This window comes from Vipera ursinii (assembly GCF_947247035.1).
Source record: "Vipera ursinii genome assembly, chromosome: 4".
Lineage (NCBI taxonomy): Eukaryota > Metazoa > Chordata > Lepidosauria > Squamata > Viperidae > Vipera > Vipera ursinii.
In genome coordinates this window covers 49,076,414-49,101,996 of record NC_139514.1, presented here as the reverse complement: position 1 = coordinate 49,101,996, position 25,583 = coordinate 49,076,414, and the positions used below count along the sequence as shown (strand labels likewise).

The window sequence follows — 25,583 nt, the reverse complement described above, 5'->3', positions numbered from 1 at the left end:
TGATCTGGATAAGTTTTTTATATTAGATTTACAAAGTTAAATCTTTGAAGAATTTTGTGACGAGGGATAAAGTTGGCCTATTGGATGAAGGTTAAAATAGATATATTGTTATCTCTGGTAACCCTTAATGACATTTTGCTGACCAGGACAGAACAAAATTTATAGATAAGAGATGGGATATGGGAAGAAGAGATCATTTGTTATATTTGAAGAGAAGATGACAAGTCACTAAAATTGTTTATTCTTGTGATGAAGAGATGATGGGGGAATACATTTCTTTACACATTTTTCTTACTTTTTCTTTCTTTTGTATTTTTCTTTTTGATTTTTTCTGCATATGTTTTATTTGTTTTAGTTTGTATTCTTTTTTATCTTTTTTGTTGTAATTTAAAAATACTATAAATTAGATTTGTTACATATAATCTAACTAAAGGGGTTGAAAGCTAGAATATAAATTTCAACATTTGTTTAATTTATCTTTGCATTTCAACTCCAATGAATAGTTAGCGTTTTTTTAAAAAAAAAATCAAAGTAAAAAAATTAAATGGCTTCAAAAATGGAAACACAAGTTACTAGTGTACCGCTTGCCTTGAAGGGGTTACCGGCAATCCTGCCCTTTTATCCCTTTCTCCAGGTGACTAGCCCACCTGGCCCGGGCACAACAACACACCTTGGAGGGAGTTATGGGCTCTAATGAATACAAAATTAGTATCAAAGTGATATAACAACTATAGATGTTACATAACATCTCTACATAACATTGTCTCTGTGCTGAGTCAGCAGGGCCCAAATGGGATTATCTTAGCCCAGAAACAATGTGAAAGACATTCTCCCATTGGCCAAAAAGGAGAAGGGTCTCAGGGGTGGGAGGGCCAGCAATGATGGCTTCGGTGCAAACACATCATCATGCACATGGCATGTCATATGTAGTTATATCAGACAGCAAGCCTGTAAGTGCCATGTTTATATGACGATGTATTGGGCATGTGATGACATTCTACTATAGGTCTTTATCGGAGCCATTGAGGCCTCTGACACTGAAGACGTGTTCAAAAGGGCTGTCTTGAATAGCTTAAAAGCTGGAGAGAATTCACAGTGAGAGAAGGCCTTCACTCAATCAGGCTCTAAGCAGTTTGGAGCTTAGATAGTCAATATCTAAAATATAAATCTGGAAAACGTGTGTATTTCAAAAATCACTTTTGTGTTATCAACATCAATAACCATTGTGTTGTCAGCATCAATTACTATCCCACCTTCTGTGTTTTGCTCTGGTCTTCTAAAGAGCGCTGCATGAAGCACATGTTGTAGTAATCAAGCTGTAATGCATCCAAGGTGTAGATAAGTGTCATCAAGTCCAACCAGCCTAGAAAAGCAGGCTGTGGAAGAGCAGGCTGCTTTGTTACAAATTGCAGGCACCTGTGCTGCTTTCTGCCTACCACTGGCACAGCAGACCTGCAAGTACAGCTAGGACCTTGAAACAGATTGGGAGTGGTAGTAATGGGAGATGTGTATTTTGGCGCTCTGAAGCCACCAGCAAACAATACATCAGCTGAACAAAAGAAGGTGTTTTTTTTCTTTCAGGACGAGGAGAAGGTGTTGGTAATGATTTACAAAGCCGTACATGGCATGGGTCCGGATTACCTACGGCAACACCTGCGGCCGGCGTCAACTTCCCTCCGTCCAGTGCGCTCCCACAGAGATGGCCTCCTCAGGGTGCCTCCGATCAAAGAATGTCGACTGGTGGCCCCCAGGGGGAGAGCGTTCTCTGTGGGCACGCCAGACCTGTGGAACCGCTTGCTGGTTGAGCTCCGGATGGCCCCCGACCTTCGCTCCTTCCGGCGGGATCTAAAAACTTACTTATTTGAGCAATCCGGCCTGGTTTGATGGGGTTGGGGTTTTAACATGGTTTTTAATTACTGTATATCGGGCATAATATTTAATTGTTTTTAACTTTTGTACTTTGTCTTTTAATACTTATTGCCCTGTACACCGCCCTGAGTCCTTCGGGAGAAGGGTGGTATAAAAATTTAATAAATAAAGGTGTAAAAGAGAGGAAAAATGTATAGGAACAGAGCAGGAACAAAATACGGTATAAAAAAAGGGCACAAATTCTGGCCATTAAGAGAAAAAGAAGAGCTCTCAAAGAGAGAGGACTTACTGTAAGACAGAACAAAGTGTCCAGTGCTCTTGTGCATCTCTTGAGTTTGGGTCAATCCAATTGGACATGTAAAAAAAAAAGTAACGTTAGCACACTTAGAATTATGTAAATGCATGCTATGTCACAGCTACTACCTGAAAATTCAGTGATGAATATTTCCAATGAGCAAACAATTCTTCTAACAAAAGTGCAGGATCTGTCCAAATTAGGATGAGTTTTAATTCCAAAGTTCAATTTTCTATCTACCAATGTCCCATCTTGTCTGGGTTTAATTTTAATGTGGTCTCCTATAATGCAGTCTATTACACAACTTAGGCAATCTTCAGCACTTAACACAATAAAGGAAAGTCTTATTAGCATACAGAGGCATCTATGAATCTTTCAGATTAAATTCACTGAAAACTCTAGGAAATCATTGCTTCTTTTTAGAATTGCAAAGTCAGAGAAACGATGAAGGGTAAAACTAAAATGTTTGTCTACATTATCTTATATCCACCTTTTCCATTTCCCCCCACCATAATAACACTGGAGATAGTTTGAGCTGAGACAGTGGCTCAGAGTTACTCTGAGCTTCCTTGCCTGAAGTGAACTTGAATTTTGATTGTTCTCTCCCATCCTAGTAGCTTCATAAGTACCTACTCAATATCAAATCAATCTGCATTTGCACATGAACAAACGCTCTGTATTCTTTTCAATTATGGAATCAATATGGGAAGACTCCAGCAGGATATAAAGGAAAGAATCCCATTCTTTTTCTTCAGACCTATGAGTGTTTTAATAATCTGTATGGAGGAACGATCACAAAGGAGTTTGGCACCTTGCCCATTTGACTATTTACCACTTGCATTTCTACTTTCCACTTGCATCACAGTGTTTTGTACTGGTATGGTAGATGTAGGTGTGGTCCAACGCACAATTTCACATGAGAGAAGTTATACTAAGTGAGCCTTGCCGTGTTGGAGAAGACTCTCAAGAGTCCCTTGGACTGCAAGATGATCTAATCAGTCAATCCTAAAGGAACTCAATCCTGACTGTTCTCTGGACAGATGGAGACTGAAGCTGAAGCTCAAATACTTTGGCCACCAAATGAGAAGACAGGACTCACTGGAAAAGATTGTGATGTTGAGAAACAGTGAAGGCAAAAGGAAAAGGGGATGGCAGATAATGTCATTGATGAAGTGGGCATGTGTTTGGCCAGACTCTGGGAGACAGTGGAAAACGGGGGCCTGGTGTGCTGTGGTCCATGGGGTTGTGAAGAGTCAGACATGACGTAGCGACTGAACAACAACACTGGGCCTTGCAGATGAATACAGCAAATCTGTGTATATAAGACTGCAAGAATCCAGTGTTATGGGTAATGTAACTAACCATCTTGTAAGGTAATTAACTCCTTTAATAAAACTGATACTGGTTTGTATTAGTAATAGTTCTAAGGAATAGGAAATTAGAAGCTAAGTGATGTCTCAGCTGAATTGGCTCATGATCAATGCCAATATTAAGTAATGACAGATTGTGCTTGCTTATATGACTTATTCTTCAGGAGTCCATAATGTTACTTCATTTTCCTTAGTTGAAATTTAGGTGGCATGCTTAAGATGACACCCATGGATCAAAGTTTTGCCCTTTACTACGTGAGTCATACATGTGGTGCACATAAAAAATGGTGGGATTTTGTCACACATTCATAATTATCTTTATTTTTTATGAGATTTAATATGGCCTTACAAGCATTGTGTGACATTTAAAATGATGATGATAAAACAGTAAATAAATAAAGAATATCTTAAGGCATTTGCCTTAGTGGAGACAGGAAAAGGTAGAGAGCAAATTCAAATTAATATTAAACTAACTGTTATTAAATTTGTAGGCTGCTTATCTTGTGGTTGGAGGGGACTCTGAGCGTCTTACAAGGTGATAAAAAATAATCCAGATACATTGCAGTAAGAAATAATTCTTTGTTTGCTGGGAAATTGAGGAAATAACAGACCTTCCAAACTGTGACCTTTGCCTTGGTTGAAAGAGGGTAATGCCACTTCAAACTAAGGAAACAAAAGAAAGGTTGGATGGCTTAGTTTTTTTTTATACCAAATCCTGGTGAAATGCTGCTGCTTTTCCATAGAAGTGTAAAGGCTCCTTTGGACAAGATGATGGTGCCATCATGGATATTCTTTATTAAATTCGTTTGCTACCCATCTGGCCACGAGGAGACTCAGGGGCAGTTTTACACCATTAAAGAGTCTGTCACTGTTTGCTAAAAAAAAAAAGCCCCACTAACATCTTATTTTCTTTTCTTTTTTTCTCTCTCTTTCTGCTTACTAAACTCCTGCTGAGAAATTCTGAGCCAAAAGTCCCTCTTTCTCCTCTGCCCACGAAGTTGTCGCACCGCCTTGCCGACCTGGTTATGAGCAACCAGAGCAATGTCGAAACTGGCCCGGACGGAAAGAGGGGGCTGAAGGAAAAGTATCTCGTCAACCTGACCGCTTAAGAAACAGCAGCCTTTCCCACACACACACACACACACACACACAAACGGCCCCCCCCCCCCAAAGAAAAAGGCCGCCGCTTGAAGCGATTCAGAGGGAAACTTGGGCATTTCTCCCCTTTTCCCATTCAAACGCCGCCTCCCGGCTTTCCCCCTTCCCCCCTCCTCTCTTCTTTACCTCCGTGACCCCCTGCCCCGCTCTTCTCTCTCTTCCACCCCCCCTTCCTCCCTCCCGAAGGAAGTGGTGGGAGTGGATGTTGCGAAGCTCTCCCTTTAAGAGGCAGCCTGCAATGACGAATTATTGAAATTGCCATTTGCAGGATGGCATTCCGCTATAAATGCATTGTTCCACCTCCTCTCATCTTCACAGCGCTGGCCGGCTTCTTCGGCTTCGCTTCGGCAGACTGGGGCTAACCGCCGCCGCCCGCGAACTCCAACCAGGGAGGCTCGCCACTTTAACCCGGGACGTCTGCCTCTCCCTCCCCCGCGCCCCGCTCCCTCAGCCGGCAAGCGAGGGGCTTGCTTTCTGCCCCCCCCCCCCCCGCGCTCTCTTTCCTGCCCGCCAAACGCCCGGAGAAGGGAAGAGTAGCCAGAATTAAAAAAAAAAAAAACGGGGGTGGGGGGGGAGGAAAAAAAATCGAGGGCTTCCTTCCTCCGGTCGGAGCGAGTGGCCGCAACCGACGCTCGCCCGGATGCCTCGCCGGCCGCCAAGCGAAGTGTGAAGTCTTTCAACTTCTCCCATGCCTGCTGGCGGCGGCCAGCGCGGCGTCTCTCTCTCTCTCTCCCCGAAGCCGGTGAGAAGAACCGAAGCGACCGCCGCCGCCGCCGCCGCCGCCTTTGCAAACGCTGGGTCTTCGCCCCGCTCTTCCGTCCCCTGCCCGGCCGTCGAATCGCTCGGCTCCGGAGCTCAGCACCAGGCAACTGAAGATGGTTTGCTCGCTGCTGCTGCTGCCGCTGCTGCTGCCGTTAGCTGCGAGCTTACAAGCCGCCGCCGCCGCCAGAGTTTCCCCAGCAACTTCAGCACCTGCCTATGATAAAGCTTCGCAGCAATCCAAAGCGGCGGCGGCGGCGGCGGCGCCGGGGACGACGAGGCTCCTCCGACCTTTCTCTTTCCGGGAGCGGCGTCCTAGCGGGGTGGTCGAAAGCATAGATCAGACCTACTCCGGAGGAGGCAAGGTGGGCTATATCCTCTACCTGGATGGGAAGCGCTTCCTCTTAGATCTGGAGAAGGACGCCTTGCTTGGAAGCGCCGAGCAGCTTCTCCAGGGCAAGGGTCACTGCTACTATCGGGGCGCGGTGGATGGGAGTGCCCAGTCTCTGGCCATCTTCAACCTCTGCGGTGGCTTAGAGGGCTATTTTGCCGTCAAGCACGCCCGCTACACGGTGAAACCTTTGCTCCGGGGCAAAGAGGAAAAGGCTTCTCGGGACTGGATCTATGGGGATGCGTCTGCTCAGAGAGTCCATCTCTTCTTCAGGGATCATTTCAGCTTTGAAACGCTGCCTTCCCGTCCCAGCTGTGAGACTCATGGTTCCTCCGGGACCCCACTTTTGGATGGAAAGAAACTGACCCAAGGGCAGGAAAGGAAGCTGGAGATAGATCTGACCACCAGAATGGCACATTCCCCTGTCACTGTTGCCCCTCCGGTGGACTCTAGGAAAAGAAGGAAACGCTCTATCTCTAGAGCCAGGCAGGTCGAACTTCTCCTGGTGGCTGATGATTCCATGACCAAGAAGTATGGCAAAGGCCTCCATCACTACTTGCTCACCTTGGCCACCATTGCTTCTCGGCTCTATGGACACGCCAGCATTGAGAATCACATTCGCCTGGTGGTTGTGAAGGTGGTGGTCCTGGGGGACAAGGAGAAAGGCCTAGAGATCACCAAGAATGCAGCCACCACACTCAAAAACTTCTGCAAGTGGCAGCACCAGCACAATCAGTTGGATGATGACCATGATGAGCACTATGATGCAGCTGTTCTTTTCACCCGTGAGGTAGGTTAGGAAAAGGGCCGTCGCTGAGGGAGTCCAAGAACACCAAATTCCATCTTCAATACCGTTTTCTGTTTCATAGGTGTGTCAGATGACTAGGTACGCTGCTTTCTCCTGAACTTCATGAAGTTAATACTGAGTTGTGGTTGTATTTGAGATTCTGCTTTAACTTGTGTTCCTATTCATACTAACACTTTGCATATGCTGTTCTAGTGGAATACTAATGAAAAAAACCAAATGAAATTTAAATATCATATAATTACTGCTGGAAGGTCCAACAATTATTGCACCTATATATTAGGAATTTCAAAGGAAGGGAAGGTGTTATCACACAAGTACCTTGTTTATCGGCTTCCTTGACATCTGATTGCAGAAGCATCAACGTGAGGATGGGCAATTGACAGCAGCATCTTAATGGTGGTGCTGAAAGTGGCATCCCTTTTGTATGTATGTTGTGACATTACACACACATACAAAAACAATGACTGATGTGATGCTAAAGATGCCACTGTAGGAATTGGGAAATGGAATAGTGTCTTATGGATTCAGTTTCCAACTACAGTTGTCTGAGTAGCTATCCTTACCTTGGCTTTTTATAAACACTGGATAAATTAGATTTACTCAGAGTCCACTTAAGTTGGGAATTGATCTTTGACTCTAACATAGAATAGACATGCCTAATACTTCATGATAATGCCACAAAATCCTGATATAAATGTGCTATGCATATCAGAACATTTATGTTTTTATTTCACCTGGAACCTGATAAGATATACTATGCAGCTTCTACTCTCTGAAATCTTACTCCAACCGATTTTGCTAGTTCAGCTTCTGGAACAATTCTGTAAGCCACAGAATGTTTTCCATTTTAAAGTTGGCACTTAAGTGTAATACATTAAATTTCTCTTGGGGATCTAACTTAACCAGGTACATTGCTAAGAGCTGTTGCTGAAGGTTGCTGAAATATTGTTTTTTTTTTAAAAAAAATGTGCTCAATAAAATAAGATATGAATAGAAAAATCAGTAATCCATCAGATTGCATTAATATTCTTTTTCCCCTTTAAGTACTTTAAAATTATTATATAAATGTGACATAAGCAAGCAAAAGGATTCTGAGTCTCTTTGGATCAGAGCCAGATTTGTATCTGTTGCGATTAAGTGAGAACAAATTGCATGATACAATTTTAGGAAGCTTACAGCCTCCTTGCATAGTTGCTGGTGACTTTACATGGCGTTTTCAGCATGGAGGGAAAGTAGTAATAAAATTGGTGAGGCACAACATGTGTGGCTCAGGAGAGAAGAACATAAATTCAAACCACATGTAAACACAGCCGCAGAGTAGTGCACCAGGTTAGATGGAGGGTGGGGTTGCAGTACCTCACTCTCCACAAAATAGAAACTGGGTTTCCAGTCTGCCAAGTCTTATTCCTGCTACTTTTGGAATGAGTTCTGAATGTTGTTTTGGAAAGATTGGCTAAACCAGTTTGGGGGCATGGCACTGGTGTGGAGCATGTGGCACTGTTTGTGTAACAGACTATCTTGTAAGGAAAAACAAATGAGTTTTTGCTTCAGATGTCTTGTTCTGAGTGTTCTTCCACTTCTCCTTTCAGAAAAACACATAACTTTCCATTAGTTCCCTTCCTCTGCTACAGCACTGGAGAGTGCCAGAAAAAGAAGGGCTTGGGATAGTTTGTGGAATGAGGTACTCTGGTTGAGGGAGTAGTGAAAAGAAAAGAAAAATGCCCAAGCTGTGTATTTTTTGTCCCTGTTACTCTAAATATTTGAAATATTATGATGTTCTAGTCGTGCTGTACTTGTGCTATATGTTCTTGAAGTAAATATAAAAATACCTTTTGAACAGAAAGTTTCAGGACAGGAAATTGCCCCCATATTTTGCAGGTTTTAACTCCAGTTTTAGAAACGTAATTTCATGCACAGTTAAACTCTGTTGATAAATTTAATCTCAAAAATTAGGTAACAAATTGTTATTTTCTCTACCTCTCTCAATGACCTATTTTACATCTTGTGCCAATCCATAATATGGTTGTTTGGTGTTTTTCTCTTGTTTTGTTGCATTATGCAGCCTCAGCCAATTTTTCTACAAATCCTAGTTAAGCAAACCATTGTTTAATAAGATGTGTGGATTCAGCTATTTCTCATGAACCAAGAAGGTGATAACTAGCTAATTACAACAAAAAGCAGCTTTCTCTTAAAACAAAGCAAAAGTTGATGTATACTTTGTGTTGAATGAACGTGAATGTGGCATACTGGGCTATAAAGGCTACATCTTTCCTCCCATATATCATATTCTACAAACTGGGGGTTGTAAGAATGAAGACTAATCAGTTTATTAAAAGGATATAAAATACCATTATATTTTGCATAGTTCATCAAGTTACGTGAGTCATTTTATGTGTACCCATCATGATACTTAACTTAGCTTCACTGACTTTTAAGGTAAGTGTTTGCCAAAACATGCTTGCTTTATAGATATTGTTTGACTACTAACACCATGTAATTATAACAGTATTCATATCATGTCTTGTTTCAGGTTTGGCAACACGTGGATGATATAACATAGATTGGGTACATAGGTCATATTTGTTTTAACCGTGATTACTTAAACCCCAGTAGCCTGATTTACACATAAAACTGAGGACTCAATTATGATTTACAAACCATACTAGATGAATTACACATCATACTATACCAACACTGCATGATGGCATAGCACAATGAAAGACAAGTACTGTAGCATCTGTTCATTTCAATCAAGATAGCTCAATTTGTTTAAGCTGAAAATTGTGCATTTTAAATTCACTGCAGATTTGCCAGTGAATTGTTTCAGTTGGAAAAATCATGTTTGTTCTGTCTAGGGATAAATAAACAGGTATGCCTGGAAATGAAGAAATATGTTTAGGTCCTCATCTAAAGTATTTGAAGGAGAATGAATCACTGCTCATGGTGCAGACTGTAAACATAACTAGGAGTTTAAAGGTAAAAATGTCAAAAGGAACAGCTCAAAAGGTGTAGGTTTTTCTTTTTCTTTCTGAAGCCTGGTTTTTTTTCTTTTAAAAAATAGCTGTTTTTTTTAATGAGACAAGCAGCAGCATCAGGATGATTATTCAACTTTTGCAACTCTCTTTTGAATGCATAAAGCAGGTTCCTTAGCAACTAGACGCTTAAGCCCAAATGCGAGTCTGTTGAGTTTCTGTACACTGTTTCTTCTAAACAGTTTGTTTTTCAGTTATTTTCCATCCCGTTCATTGCAAAGTTAATATTCGCATATATTCAAAATAGCACCTTAAGTTGAGGCAGGTGTCTTTGAAAGAGCAAAAGGTACGTACATATAAAATTCGGAGATTGCTACTGGAATCAATTTAAATTGATCTTGCTATCAGATAGCAGTGCTGTGTCAGAAATCAGATGGTGCTTGCTAAATAACACTGCTATTTTTTAAAAGGATAATAAGCACATGATTTCTTTGATCTTTCTTGAATTCAGCATGTTTCAAATGTTATCTTTTGACACATTCTGATTTTAAACAATGATCGTGATGCAAACATTCATGGATCTTCTTTGGTAGGACCCATTCTTCATCAGAGACCAGAGTCAACCAGAGGTAGGTGCCTATATTTCTGGGACCGAGAATAAAATTGCTAAGCACATTGATTTGTGCTTTAAATTGTAAGCCGCCCTGAGTCTTCGGAGAACGGCGGGATATAAATGGAATTAAAAAAAATTGTTGACGTCTGTTCTAAAAGGAATGCTGCAAAAACAACCTTGCAGTCTTTCATCTAGAGGTGCACAACAGGCAATGTGGGAGCTCCTGCCTTATTTTGGTTCCTAAGATTTCCACAGTGTCCATGTTTAATAAATTCCAGGTTTTGCTTTATCATTGTAAATATTCTATTGTTTATATCAGGGGTCTTCAAACTTGGCCCTTTTATGACTTGTGGACTTCAACTCCCAGAATTCCGCAGCCAGGCATGCTGGCTGAGGAATTCTGGGAGTTGAAGTCCACAAGTCATAAAAGGGCCAAGTTTGAAGATCCCTGGTTTATATGATAATGTATCAAATATCCTATTTATTACAGAATACTAGTTTGGTACTGTTCATATAGTTAAAGTACCTTGTCCTTATATACCTCTGATCATGTAGGATAAAAACATTTTCTTTTTATAGTAATCTTAACCCAAGTATACATATGCCACCACAAAGCTATCTGTAGGAAAGTGTTTCTTTTGTAATGTTACTATCAAGTATGCTGAACACTTTAAATCTGAATGAGTATCTGCCTTTTAAGAGGGCTTTATATGCTAATGTTATATGCTAATATTGTAGGACATAATGTAATGTTAAAAGAACAAATCGATACTGAGGTAAGGTGGTTATATAAAACAAATCCTTAAATACCTATTTCTTTATCTAAGAATGACAAGCAAAATATTAACCTGATTATTTGCTTTTATAATTAAAATATTTTATAAAGTCATAGGTTTGGGGGGGGAAAAACACATTTGGCTATCGAATCTATTGTCCTATTCAGGAATTCAGATTAAAGGCCACCTCTGTTTTAAGACATACCATAAAGAGAAAATCATCATCTCCCACACAGTATGCAATTTAAATCACAGGAGGTAATTGGTTGCACTGTCCATTTGCTTTCACTCTTAGGGAGTTTTCCTAATATTCAATTATATATGCCTTCCTGGAATGTAAGAACATTATTCCATGTCCTGCAGTCTGCAGTGACAGGAGGCAGCTCTTTTTAAGCTTTTGAAAGATACAATAATGTCCTTCCTTACTCACTCATGGCTAAACAAAAATCTCTCCCATTAAGACTTAGTTTCCAATCCCTGGCCATTCTTGTTGTCTTTCTTTTTTTTCATTTATTCTAATTGGTTGAATTCTTTTCATGGTATACCGCAGTGCCCAGAACAGGACAGAGGATTGAAGGTGAGCAGAACAGAGTATAATAATTATGTGACGTGATTTAAAAATTATGCCTTTTTGTAGTGTTTATCTAGAGCTGACATCTTATTTTGTTTTCTAGAATTTCTCAGAGATAATTAATTCATGTCCAATTATCAGATTTCTCTTTCAGAGAATTAGCATACAATCAATCAGATCTGGGAGATCTGAACTCTTTCCAAGTCAGTAGGTTTTCTCTGACTATACTTTTTTTATACTCAAACTAAAGTAGCCTTCAGTCTTTTCCCCCCAGATTCTTATATTAGATATCCTTACCTTAGATAACAACTAATATAGATTTCAGTATCTACTTTTTGTTTTATTGTATGCTATCCTTTATTCACCTTCACCAAGGGGCTGGGATATTATTTCATTTCCTGTTACTTTGAATAAATCTAAAATATTCTTTTTAGCAGCCTTCACTAACCTCTATTCATCATGACCTTCTCCAGTTGTCTTCATTGTCATTGTCAAATGATTGTCAGAATTGATTGTGATTATACTTTTACTTATTCTTTTTAGATAATCATACCTTTCTTGAGCCATTGGCTCCACTATCTTCTCCTGAGATGAGAAGATACTTACTCTTTTACTGTCAATATTTTGAGGTGGGTTTTTTTACAGTCTGTTTCTTTATGTTCAAGGCGAGCTTTTCAGTAAGTGTTTCTCTCTCCTTCTCTCCTTTGATTCAATATTGATTCCTGGTGACTGCTTGGACTAGTCCCTACAGTTTCCTTGGCAAGATTTTCAGATTTGGTTTGCCATTGTCTCCTTTCTAGGCTGAAGAAAGTCTCAGAGTCACCCAGCTGTTTTTCATGTCTAAGGTGGGGTTAGAATTCAGTGTCCCATTTTCCAGCCTGGTGCTTTACCCACTACACCAAATAAGCTCTCAATCTGATTTTCCTTGTTTTGTGAAAAATCCTGTGGCTTCAATCTTCCATAACTGCCCCAAAGGGATGAAAATACTGAATTTATTCATTCCTGTATTATCTTGATAATAGTGCCCATATTACCTGTCTCCCCACTGAGATATCGTCAACAAATAAAGTATGGGCCCTGGTGAGAATAAAGGCTCCATATTTGTTTTACCTAATGAACTAGAAACAGAGACATCAACTTAATAGCATAGATCAGGGGTGTCAAACTCAATTTCATTGAGGGCCGCATCAGCATTGCGGTTGCCCTCAGGGGGCCGGGTGGGTGTGGCCTGGGTGGGTGTGGCCTACTGGGTGGGCATGGCTAGAGTGCGTATGGCCTACTGGGTGGGTGTGGCCAGCTCTACATCGTTCACATCAAGGGTGCCTATGGGGGCCTGGGCAGGAGTGGGACAGATCTGAGGGTCTCTGGCAGGAGGAGGGTCTCTGGGCCAGGGCCAAGGCAGTGGGGGCCGTTCCCTCACTGTTTCCAGGATGGCTTTGCGGGCCACATGAAACCACTTCGTGGGCCGCATCCGGCCCCCGGGCCTTGTGTTTGACATGTCTGGCATAGATTAATAGGAGTGAAGATTTTATTATTTCTTTGTGCCTTCCTCCACTCTCTAAAGTTGCAGAAAGGCAAGTCAGAGGTCTCAGCAGATTTTTCTCACTCAGCATACATTTGTCTTGGATCACTGGATCATGGGATCACAATACAAATTACATTCCCACAAAAGTACTGTTGAGAGCCTTAAAAAACAAGATTGCGGAAAACATCATCTATAACTTCTGTGTGTTGGATGGTTGATAAGATAAGTTTAACCTTTTTTTTCCTATCACTTCTGTAAAAGTTAATGCTGGGTATCATAATTTTCTCCATTTTATAGATAAAAAGCTTTCATATTCATTACTAATGAGTGGCTTCTTCCTTATCTCCCTCCCCCCACATGTACAATCTGTGTACACAAAGTTAATTAGGTAACAGAGTTTTTGACCAAATAGCAAGTTAAATGGTTTTATGATAAATGTGTATCATATGCTTAGTTTCTTATAATTTACATTTATCATATAGCACAGGGGTCTTCAAACTCGGCCCTTTTATGACTCATGGACTTCAATTCCCAGAATTTCTCAGCCAGTGTGCCTGGCTGAGGAATTCTGGGAGTTGAAGTCCATGAGTCATAAAAGGGCCGAGTTTGAAGACCTCTGATATAGCACATCACTGAATGATGGAATTTGTTATCACAACATGAAGATTGCCAAATCATACAATGTTAAAAGATTATACAAATATTGGAGGATTCTACTTTTGATAAGTTTTGATATTTTCAATATCAAAAGCAGCAGAGTTCCTGATATCAGTTGCTGAGGTAGAGCTGAAGAGCTTCTCTCATTCTTATGAACTTCTCATAATCAACTGATTCACTAAATATTTAAATTTTATGTATTATTTGTAAAAGAAAATATTTCCCACTCCTATCAGTATGACTTAAAGTCTTTGTAATCTTATCTAGAGCTACAGGTTGATTGGTTTTCTGATCTATTTACAATATTATTTTAGTGATACTATCAGGATGGTGCATTAAAAATAAAAAAAATGTCAGTCATCCTTCATTGATTAAATTAGTACAATGTGACAATTAAAATGTCATCCTTTTCTCCTTTCAGTAGCTATCAAGAATAAGATAATAAGCAACACAACTTTTTGATTTTGATTTTTGGGAAGCAAAGGGCTAAATCCCAAAAGAATCTAAGTCCTTACTGGGCCATCTCTATACTGGCTGCTTGCTTTCCAACAATCATATAGCACATTTACAACCAACATCCTGAGACATGCTGGTTGTAAATAGATAAATGAAAGAAATACTTCCAATTATACTTCTTTGAGGGTTAAGAGTAAAAGGCTTAGGATACTTCTACACACGATATTTGCTGCAATCTGAAGAGCTCTGAATCTCTGTAGTATTGCAAGGTTGGCTAAATTTGAGACCTGAGCCAATTTATTTCAGGGCAATATGAAACCTCTGCCTCATCATGTTTCCTGATTTCTAAGTCTGAGGTTTTCAGACTTCAAGGGACATCCCGGTTTTTTAACTCCTTCTCACAGAAACTTGTGTGTGTGCGTGTGTGTGCATATGACCAGACAAATGTAAACAAAGTGAAGTAAGGACATGGGTGGGATCAGTAAAAGCAAACCATTTATCTTCTGATGGAGTGGATATGGGAGCTTGTTTGTTTGTTTGCTTACTTGTTGTGGAAGGTCAGCAATCCATGCTCATTAATTTTGGCAGAAATGAAGCTAAGATGATTGTGATTTTTCTTCAAATTGCTTTTGAGGCATTTGGGAGAAGAACCAGCAGCAATGTAAAAATGCCCATAATGAATTACAATAAATTCTCTGCTTAGGTCCTTAATCTGTATTATTAGCTAATATAGGTGCCAATCACCATAGTAAGCATTTGATTGTTTATTTGATCATGTTCAAGACTATTATTCATAAGAGGGGGGAAAAAAGGAAATAAGCATATAAGCCAGCCAGTTCATATGTTTAATTTAGGCAGCATAACATATATGTACTCATTACATTCCAATAGTTCCATATTACATAATAGTTAATAATATATATAGTATCACAGTAATAGATATTTTATCTGCTTTGTGGAAATGTCGGATGCCTGATTTTCCCAACAGAGTATGGTGTTATAATGGGTGCCAAATGTGTGTTTATGTGTATAGCTGGTCTACTCAGATCACCTGTTTTTCCCACTTGATCAGTGGAAATGGGGAAAAGACAGAGAAAACTAAATAATTATTCTTTCCCACTTAGTAAAAGCTTATTAGAACACTTCTCTCAGTGAAGCATTCACATTGGATACTCCCATAGGCAACCATGTAAAGGTCAAAGAGAGTTGCATTAAACTAGCAGTCACTTTAATTTTTAAAGATTTGGACATAACAAACAGGGCACCATGAGGGTTTTTTTAAAAAAAACAAACAAACAAATGTAATTACATTTAGTTTTAATTAAAATGGATTATTCACTTTTCCTAAAGAGGTGAGACATTGACTGCTTCCTAAATTCAGCAATATAGTATGCCAAATCTAACAACTTTCTTGAATGAAGTTGAACAAATGCAGTTGTGGAAAGATATGGACAACTGTAGAATAACAGTAATTAAAAAACAGTCTCAAAGTCTCTGTATACATTTTGTAAAATAAAAATTCACTAAGAGGTTACACATTGGTGGCTAAGCATCACTACTGTGCAGGATATTAATAATATCTGTTGATGTATGTAATTTTCATGGAAGTGGTAAATTAGTAAAAGAAATCTTTGAATGAAACAGGATAATCTAGGATTTGAAGAAATAAGGCAACCTGCTGATAGATTTTCTGCCCGGTTTCTTGTAAAAACAACATTATTGAAAAGGCACTTACTTAACCACATATTCTATAAAGAATGGAATTGGCGTGACTGGAATGACTCCTAGAGAACATCTGAACTGTTTTCACAGGTGCTGCTTTTAATCAAAGTTTTGCCCCATTTACTGTCATAAGCCATTCTTGAACATACTGCAGATTGACTCTCAAGCCTCCATGTAAATAATGAGGCATTCTCCCATTCATTTTGGGGGCAACAAAAATATCTTGCACAGTCATATAACATATTTCTGTAGAAACACAAAGAATAAGCTCTGCTCACAAAAAGCTGTGACCTTAAAATTCTAGATTGTATAGTACACACACACAGACACATACACATAGATATACAGTATGAAGTGTATAAACATATTTGCCTACTTACATAGACTGTGCATGGAATATACACTTGCTATAATTAGTAGAAACACAGAACGATAGGAGCCCTGCAGAATTCAACATATGAGGAATGGTGAGCAGCCTTTGAGCATTTGCTCCTCCATTATAACTTTTACAGGTCTCTAGAATGAGTTTCATCCAGATTATTTCATGTACTTTCAAGTACATTATTCAGTACTTGAATGATAAAGAACAAGGTTGTATCTCATTTTTTTTAAAGAGTAAATCTACCAAATTTAATCTCTCATCATAGATTTAGTTTTTAGCATTTAATAATTTTTGTCTTTTGTCTTTTTTAACCCACACCAATTTATCTGAATTTGAAGTGTGAACATAATACTCATAATGAGGTTTTGATCAGTTCATAGTTAATTTGAATATTTATGTAACATGGAAATGATAATCCTGTAATTGCAACATAAACTTGCATTTTGCAGCTACAATTAGTCCTTGCTTAATGATGATAATTGGAAATGGTAACTCATCATTAAGTGACATGGCCATAACATGCTGGTGACTGCATGTGGCAGGTGTCATTGTTAGGTGAACTCCATGTAGTCCCAGTGCCCCCAATTATGTGATCTCCATCTGCGACTTCCTGCCAGATTTCCTATTCACTTTGCCTGTCCAAAGCCAGCATTTAAGGTCACAGTTGGTGATCACATGACTGTGGGGAGCTGCAATGTCATGATTGTGAGCCAGCTGCCAAGCCCTTGAATCATGATCACATGATTGCAGAGATCTTGCAATTGTCACAATAATAAAGGCCAGTCAAAAGCCCCCCTCATTCCACTGTTAACTTTGAACAATTCCTGAATTAAACGTCGTTCAATATTCACCTGAATAATAAGGTGCTCATTAATATTCCCTGACACTGTAATGATGCTTTAAGATAAAAGTATATTTGATAAATTCCTAATATCATGAAGTCTTGTATTATGATTAACTTATTCTATTTTTTCTATGGGTGATAAATTCAAGTTAAGTTAATCCATATGTGTCCAAGTTGCAGCATCTTGATCTTTTGGAATGCCATGTTTTAGCACGTAAGGAATTAACCTAGCCTCATGATAAGCCTGTGCACTCTTCCCCCACCTGTCATCCTGTCATATAATCACAAGAGAATCAAAATTGTTTACTTCTATTTCAGAATAAGTATTGGTTGCCGGTTCATATTTTATGGGGAGAATTACAGAATTTGGATAAATTATTCTTACATTATATTTTCTTGTATGCCATCTGAAGGCAAACATCATTGATCCTATATATGTCGTATTTTCCTTTTCAGACATTCATTAAATTAATAAGGATATCTAATGATATACAGTGCTATATTTAGTATAAAAATCAGGGATTCAGGTTGTCCTTAAGTTGTATTTTTACCAGATCTTTATTTTGAATGACAAGGCAGAGCAACATAGCACTACAATATTGCTTCACAAGACTGTTAAACAAATACAATGGAAAAGTTAATTATAAAGAATGCATAATTTTATTATAGTTTATCTTTAAAATGGAGTTAATTTTGCAAGTACTCAAAATGCTTTTCTTTTAATGTTTTCCTTTGCTCATTGTTATTTTATATATTTACATTTTTGCATCCACATTTGGGAAAGTGTGTAGCGGAAGAAATTCTCATGTTGGCTAAATAATTGCATAGTACCAATTGTGCCAGGAAGGGTTCATCTCTCTTCTTAGTACCTAAGCTTTACCCATCTGCCATCTTTCCAGAATGTTTTCCTTGGCCAAGAATATCAAATCAACAGGGACCATTTTTTTCTCTGCCAGTCAAGAAAAGATAGCCACAAGCCAACAAGTACATTTCATTAAAAGATGCTCACTTTGAAGCAGCAAAAATATAAAGAATAGTTTTGCTAACACAGATGTCCACAAAATGTAATTGCTTTATAATATAATTGATGAAATAAATTCTCTCCCAGCCCAAACAGACTTTTCATATCTCCAGAAGTACTAGACAGCAAACACTACAATATATCCCTGCAGATTAGGAAAATTCAATAAATTTCATATATATTCATATTTCTAGTACAGTTACACTCCTATACTATGATTTAACCATTCACAAATAATTAGTCCTTACTTTTGTGGAACTCACAAATAACACAGTTAAGCATTGCATAATAGCTCCTAATGTCATAATAACATTACATGTTCCGAATTGCCATTTAGTGTCCATGTATTGCATTCTTACTTATAATTTCTAAATTTCCCTAAGGGAAGGGGGAAAAAAGACATGATTTAATATTTAATATGATTTAATATTTAATATACGAGGAACTTGGTGGAGCAGTGGGCTAATGCCTCCTTAAGTAACACCAGCTGCCTGCAATTAGTACAGGTTCGCATCCCACCAGGCTCAAGGTTGACTCAGCCTTCCATCCTTCCGAGGTAGGTAAAATGAGGACTCAGATTGTTGGGGGCAATTAAGCTGACTTTGTAATAATGTCGCTTGGGGTGTGTGTGAAAGCCCTAATAAGCAGGCATATACATAGAATGAAGGCTACTGCTAAGCTTGTAAGCCGCCCTGAGTCTTCGGAGAAGGGCGGGATATAAATGGAATTAAAATAAATAAATAAAAATAAAGTTAAACTATGATGGGATCACTGCAGATAAATGCTCAGGTTGCTTTATGAATATATGCATCATTTATGCCTTGTCCACCAGAGAGAATTGTATTCTCCTTTTTCTCCTATTTTATTATTATATGGAAATTCTTTATATGGAAATTGGTGGAGTGGTTAAGGTCTGCAGTGATCCCATCATAGTTTAACTTTATTTTTATTTATTTATTTTAATTCCATTTATTTATTTTAATTCCATTTATATCCCGCCCTTCTCCGAAGACTCAGGGCGGCTTACAAGCTTTAGGCATGAAGCCAGCTAACTGATTGGGCCAATCATACTCTTTCGGGCCTGGGGAAAAAGCAACTACAGAGGTTCATTCATGCAATCACCAGGATTAAAGACTGATTCAGAGGCACACCTTCATCTTCCAATATTCTTAATGATTTAGTTACCTCATCAGCTCCTTATCATGTAAATTGACACTAAAGTGAGTTCAGCAACTGTATTCCAATCATGTTTTTAAATCATACTGAACTTAGGCCTTCCAGCTGTAATAATCATTAAATACAATGATGTCATTCACCTTAGCAGACCTGAGATTAGCAAGTTAGAAGAAGGGGAATGTCCCAACAAAAACTTTTCTTTTATACCCTGTAATTGTAGGGCTCAAGTTGGAGATTATCTATAGGAAAGGCTCAGGAAAGATTACAGCGTATGAGGTTATCAGTACTGACCTTCATCAGAAGTCATCATTGCATCGCAAATACATTGTAATACCGTTCCTGGCCTAGAATTGCATACACAGAAATTAGTCTTCCCTCCAATACACCATTGCAAATGCTGCCGTTTATTAGAATATTGATTTCTTAAAAGAATAATTGTATAAATGAAGGCAACTAATTCAAGAGGTGGCATTACTCTTTTAGATTTAGATTAGATTTTATTAGATTTATATACCGCCCTTTCCCGAAGGACTCAGGGCGGTTTACAGGGCATTTTAAAATCACATCAATATAAAATACAAAGTTAAAAGAGAATTAAAAGATTAAATTATCCCTGAAAATAAAACCCCAGTTAAAATTCTCAGCCTGGGTCAGACAGCTCAAAGAGCCAGTCTTCAGGTCCCGGCGGAATGAGTGTAGGTCAGGGGCAGTCCTGAGCTCTACAGACAGCTGGTTCCAGAGGGCAGGCGCACCCACAGAAAAGGCCCTCTCCCTGGGTGTTATCCGCCGGCAATCTTTTACCGGCGGCACCCTGAGAAGACCCTCCCTCTGCGAGCGCACTGGACGAAGGGAACTTGATGCTGGCAGCAGGTGTTCCCTCAAATATCCTCGACCCAAGCCATAAATGAACAGTTTCAATTTGATTTTAGCAACCAACAATAAGGATTTTGTGGTCCTTGAAGGAAAACCCCAAAGGCAGATCCCCCCAGCCTAGTGTTGTCTAGAACCAGGGGTAGGCAACCTCAGCTCTTTTATGACCCATGGACTACAACTCCCAGACTTCCTGAGTCAGCACAGCTGACTCAGGAATTCTGGGAGTGGAAGTCCATGAGTCATAAAAGAGCCAAGGTTGCCTACCCCTGGACTCTAGACCATTGAAATATAATTTCTCTTGACTTCTTGTTAGGATTCCTAGCTGGGAACTGCAGCCACAACCCATTTGCAGGGCACCATCTTTTGACAGGCTGCTTCAAAACATAGCTATTGATGTCTTTGTCCTTATCTCGGCTATATTCCTTATTTGGCCTTACTGTTGGTAATCAGACTGAAGTTCAAACCTATCAGACCCTGTGGGTGCAAACTGTGCTTCACATGCTTTCTTTCCCTTCCCTTCCTTGTAGGATTTATGTGGGCATCATTCATGTGATACTCTGGGAATGGCTGACGTTGGAACCATATGCTCTCCCGAACGCAGCTGTGCAGTGATTGAAGACGACGGCCTCCATGCGGCTTTTACAGTGGCTCACGAAATTGGTATGCAGTGCCTTTTTTTTGTTCCCTTGCCAAATACAACACTCGTAACAGCTGCATTAGAAACCAAAATACCTTACAAGTAATTCCAGATTTTCCCCTGATTCAGATATCCAGTTGGGGATTAAAGCTGTGTGCATATGCCTGCACTTTGGGGTCAATTATTAGGGAACTGAAGGCAAGCAAAGGTACACAGGGTATCCGTCTGACAATATCTCTTCTAGGAACTAGCTGCAGTGGCCATTGGGAAGCTCCTGTCTCCACAGAAAGTTTTTACAAAGTGTATGTCCAGTCTATAAAGACATTAAGCATTCTTATTAGTAAACTGGGTTATGAAGTAGATACTTGTATTCCTTCAGATATAAGGTAAACAATTGGCCTGTTTATGCTGTACTACCTTATTCTTCTGTAGTCATAAAAAGTTAATCAGAAATTTTTGATGAAAGGAAACTCTTTCTCTATAGGAATTCATTATTACTGCAATATAATGTTTAGAGCAAGCTAGGTAAAGGATAGAATATACTGTAATTGAAATAATCAGCACTAGTTCATCCGGAATTCTAAATTATTATAACATAGACTTAGAAGGACCAATTGAAAGTATTATTTGACCTAAAAGGTGCTTGGTTGATGTTAGCTTTCTAGAGCTAAAGCATTTAACAGAATAACAGAATAATATAAATTGAAGGGACCTTGGAGGTCTTCTAGTCCAATCCCCTGCTCAAGCAGGAACACCTTCACCATTTCAGTAAATGGTATACTGTAGAAGAAAGAGATTGGACAACCATTTGTCTTAAAAATTTACCATACCCTAGAGATAATTATACTTCCAATAATCTACTTATAATATTTGCAATGTCATCCCTATAGGTTTTTAACAAAACAAAACAAAACAAAACAAAACAAGGATACAGTGCAGTGATGGGTTGTTTTGTACACATCCTTGGTTTAATTTGGAAGTGGTTCATAAATAGTGTGTTTGACACGCTATGTTTATCTTTTAAAAAGCCCTAAGAAGTCAAAATCATTCTGCATGGTTTTTTTTATTAATATACATAGCAGTATCTGCACAGAGAACAAATGTTTTGTTCTTTTGCGTTTGTACATGAAATTTGTTGCTTATGGCTAAAGAAACAACACAAGGTCTAGCCTCGTTCAAATTCATGTCGTTGTTTTCTGTCATGGAGTACTGCATATGAAAATGCCTTTTGTCACAGTATGCCTCTCCCAGTTAGAAGCAGAGGTTTGGTGTTGAGAAAATAAAGGTATTAGCCTCCTTAAAAATTCCACAAAATGCCCTAACAACAAAGATAAAAGATAAAATATAGGGTTGTAGAGGCTGTAATATTCCCATCTCCCATCCTGTGGCTATTTCAGGGCACTAGAAACATCTAGAAATTATCGTTATTTTTCTTATATAAATTAAGTATTCTAATTAGTGAATTAGGATTGTGTTCTACTTATGGATTTTTATGGTTGTGTCACAGAGCTTGCCAGTAGACTAGTCTTTCAGCACAAATACAATAACGAATATAAATCCAATATCGATTGGTTTTATGGCTTATTCTCATGTTATCTCTTGTGGCTGAAAGGTATTTTATTAATCATTTTTAAGGATATGTCTATATGATGCTACCTTCATCTCATAACCAGCCTGCTACTGAGGCAACCTTCTATGGTCTTCAGTTCTATAGTAGTTTGGAAGTGGTATTTTCTATCTTCTCCCAAGACAAAACTTCCCAAGCTGACAATTAAAGATGCCTCAGGGATGAACTTGAGATGACACAGTCAAGGACAGTGATCTGTTTAGCTTTAGCTGGCCATGCAAATCTGCTGATTGCCAGACACCAGGTGCTTCACCTGTGAGAGACTATATTCCATTCTTATACTGGAATATCAAACTTACAGAACAGTAGATCAATTATCTGCTATTTGGTGTTTGTTTGTTTCTTTATATACAGCATATAATGTATATGTGACACGTGCTGGAGAGATGGTAAACATACACACACACACACACACACACACACACACACACACGTAAAATGATATGTGTGACCAAAATTTATTCCCCTGGAAAATTGGACAGAGACAAACAGAAATATTCAGAGGTTCTGTCTCAAGCTTGAGTGCTTTGTATTTCAAATCACTCTTCTCATCGCCCCGAAGGTTCTGAGGGGGGTTGGTTGACATGAGTGTCTTCTATTTCTGTAAAAGAATTGTACTGATTCAAACTTTCAGTAATTATTTCATAGTTCACCGGGACTCCCAGGAGATCAGCAGTCCCATTATGGGACTGTTTAGCTTTAGCTGGCCATGCAGACATGTCAAACTCGTGATGTCATGTGATGTCGCACAACGTATCGGAGCTTTTTCGCCATTGCCGGGTGGGCAATGGCTTCCCAATGATGCATTGGGGTGGGTATGGCTTCCTGATGATGCATCCGGCCCGTGAGGCGGCAGTTTGACATGAACAAATAATCTGTCCCTAATTTGGTCTTTCAGTGGTGCACCCATCATCTCTATAAGAGTCCATTCACCTTGCTGTTTCCTCCTCTTCTCTTTCCTTCCACCTTTCCCAGCACTAGAGCCTTTCTAGAGAGCTATGTCTTCACATAATGTACCACAAAGTAGGATAATTTGAACTTAGTCATTTGTACTTCACGATGATGGTGATAATTAAACATTATTAATTTTAACTTTTATTTTAAAAACAAGGCTTGAAGCCTCAATCCAGTCCTATCACAGATTCAGGACAGCAATTTGTTATGGTTCTCCAACTCGGTGGGACAGGAAAAGGCAGCAGGAATTCTCCACTTGCTACCTCAAATTACTGTCTTGAAACTATGTAAGGGCAGCACTGCTGAGGTGTGGTAAAGATAATTTGTGAGGGCACCACATTTTAAATTGATATATTTTTCTCCCAATTTATGGATAGGGTGAAAGCACATTAATAGGGACATGAAAAAAGCCCTTCCATCTCTTTTCTCTGGTTAGTCTTCTTCATATGTTAAAAAAAATGTACAGAAGTTTATAAGAAACATCTGCTGTGGCTCTCTTCTTACAACGTCTAATTTTTCTGAAGTCGTAGAGAAGATTTATAGGCAAAATGTACATGATTATACATCTCCCCATGAATATAAACCTTGATTGTGCAGGATATAGTCTCCTGAGAAGGTTGCTATTGCATTTAATCATAGAAGATTGAACCCAACAGATTTGGTCTCTTTGAAAAATTCTATCAGGTTTTGTATGCTGTTGTTTTTTAGGACCACTTTATATGCTGCTCATAGAATTTGTAGTTTGTCTCATGAACCTGAAAACATGTGTTCAAGTGTTCAGAGGATTATTAGCATGTAAGCTCTTTTAAACATAATCTGAGTCACATAAATTTTTTTAAAAAAACACCCTGGCATTTTCTTTTCTTTTTTCTTTGGTTGTTTTTTTTTATGCTTTGGCATGAAAACAGTAAATAGGGATGTAAATTAGTCAACCATCTGGTGAGCTTCACTGCTCGTTAACAGTAGGCAACATAACCCTTAAAATATTGGATCAGCTGGATATTTGTTTTGATATTTTTAACTGAAAGTGTGTCTTCGTTTGAGAAGCTATTAAACAAATCAAAATGTCATTTCACACAGGACATAGAATTTGATGATGTCAGCAATACATGCCTTCTTTGACGTACTGTCAATTGCTCAGTCAGACAACTATTACAATTAATGATATGCACAATGCAAAACCATGTAAATTCAGTTATCTATTTTAGACAGTATTTTGCTAGAAACATCATTTTAGCAATTTTCACTCATGAAAGATGAGTAGCTTTCATTATCAAACAATAGAATTTTAATTATATTTGAAATGAAAAATATATTTAAATATACATGGAATATCATTCTCAGTGTAAAGGAAACATAACTTACTATATAGATCAAAACAGCCACAAGCTTTTCTTCTTGGATGAAGCAAATGTTGAAGTTATTTACTACATTCTTTTATATACCTCCCATTTCCATAGGAATCAAAGCAGTTTACAAAATAGAAAAAGATTCAAACAAAAAAATGAGCAAATAACTTTATCTATAACATATTCCATTGAGTTTCAAACCCTGAGTGAAACAGGCTGGTCTCAAGCAATGTGCAAAAAGTGAGTAAGTTTAGAGAATTAAATTTTTTGGTACGCAAATATTCCAGAACATAGGGGCAAATGCAGAGAGGACATACTGTCCAACTTTAGTTAAACCAGTGAACATCTCAGGAGCCAAGCCATGTGGGACCTTAAAGCTCAATGTGACAATCAGCACAATGAGTTAAGTTCTGGACATTAATTGGCAGCTGTAGAATAACACTACCACTAGTTAGCACATCATTGACTGCAATTTGGACCAACAGAGGTTTCAGACTTCTTTTTTCAAAGGCAGCCCCCTGTAGAGTGTTGCAGTAATGTAACTTTGAGCTGGCAAGAGTGTCAGTCATTGTAGTTGGGACTTCACAATCCAAATAATAATAATAAAGTTGGAAGGGACCATGGAGGTCATCTAGTCCAACCCCCTGCTCAGGCAGGAAACCCTATACCATTTCAGACAGATGGCTGACCAGTCTCTTCTTAAAAACTTCCAGTGTTGGAGCATTCACCAATTCTGGAGGCAGGTTGTCCCACTGGTTAATTGTTCTAACTGTCAGGA

The 25,583-nt window shown here is 38.9% G+C and overlaps 1 protein-coding gene across 1 annotated transcript in view; it reads left to right on the top strand.

Annotated features, from left to right (window-relative positions):
• Nucleotides 1-3,312: 3,312 nt before the first annotated feature.
• Nucleotides 3,313-25,583, top strand: part of ADAMTS5 (ADAM metallopeptidase with thrombospondin type 1 motif 5) — a gene marked incomplete at its 5' end in the record, with an annotated part of 48,076 nt that continues 25,805 nt past the window's right edge. Inside the window, 3 exons of the mRNA XM_083362548.1 lie at nucleotides 3,313-3,387; nucleotides 5,451-6,632; nucleotides 20,766-20,898. Of these exons, the coding sequence (XP_083218674.1) occupies nucleotides 3,313-3,387; nucleotides 5,451-6,632; nucleotides 20,766-20,898 (1,390 nt within the window). The remainder of the gene's footprint in view (nucleotides 3,388-5,450; nucleotides 6,633-20,765; nucleotides 20,899-25,583) is intronic.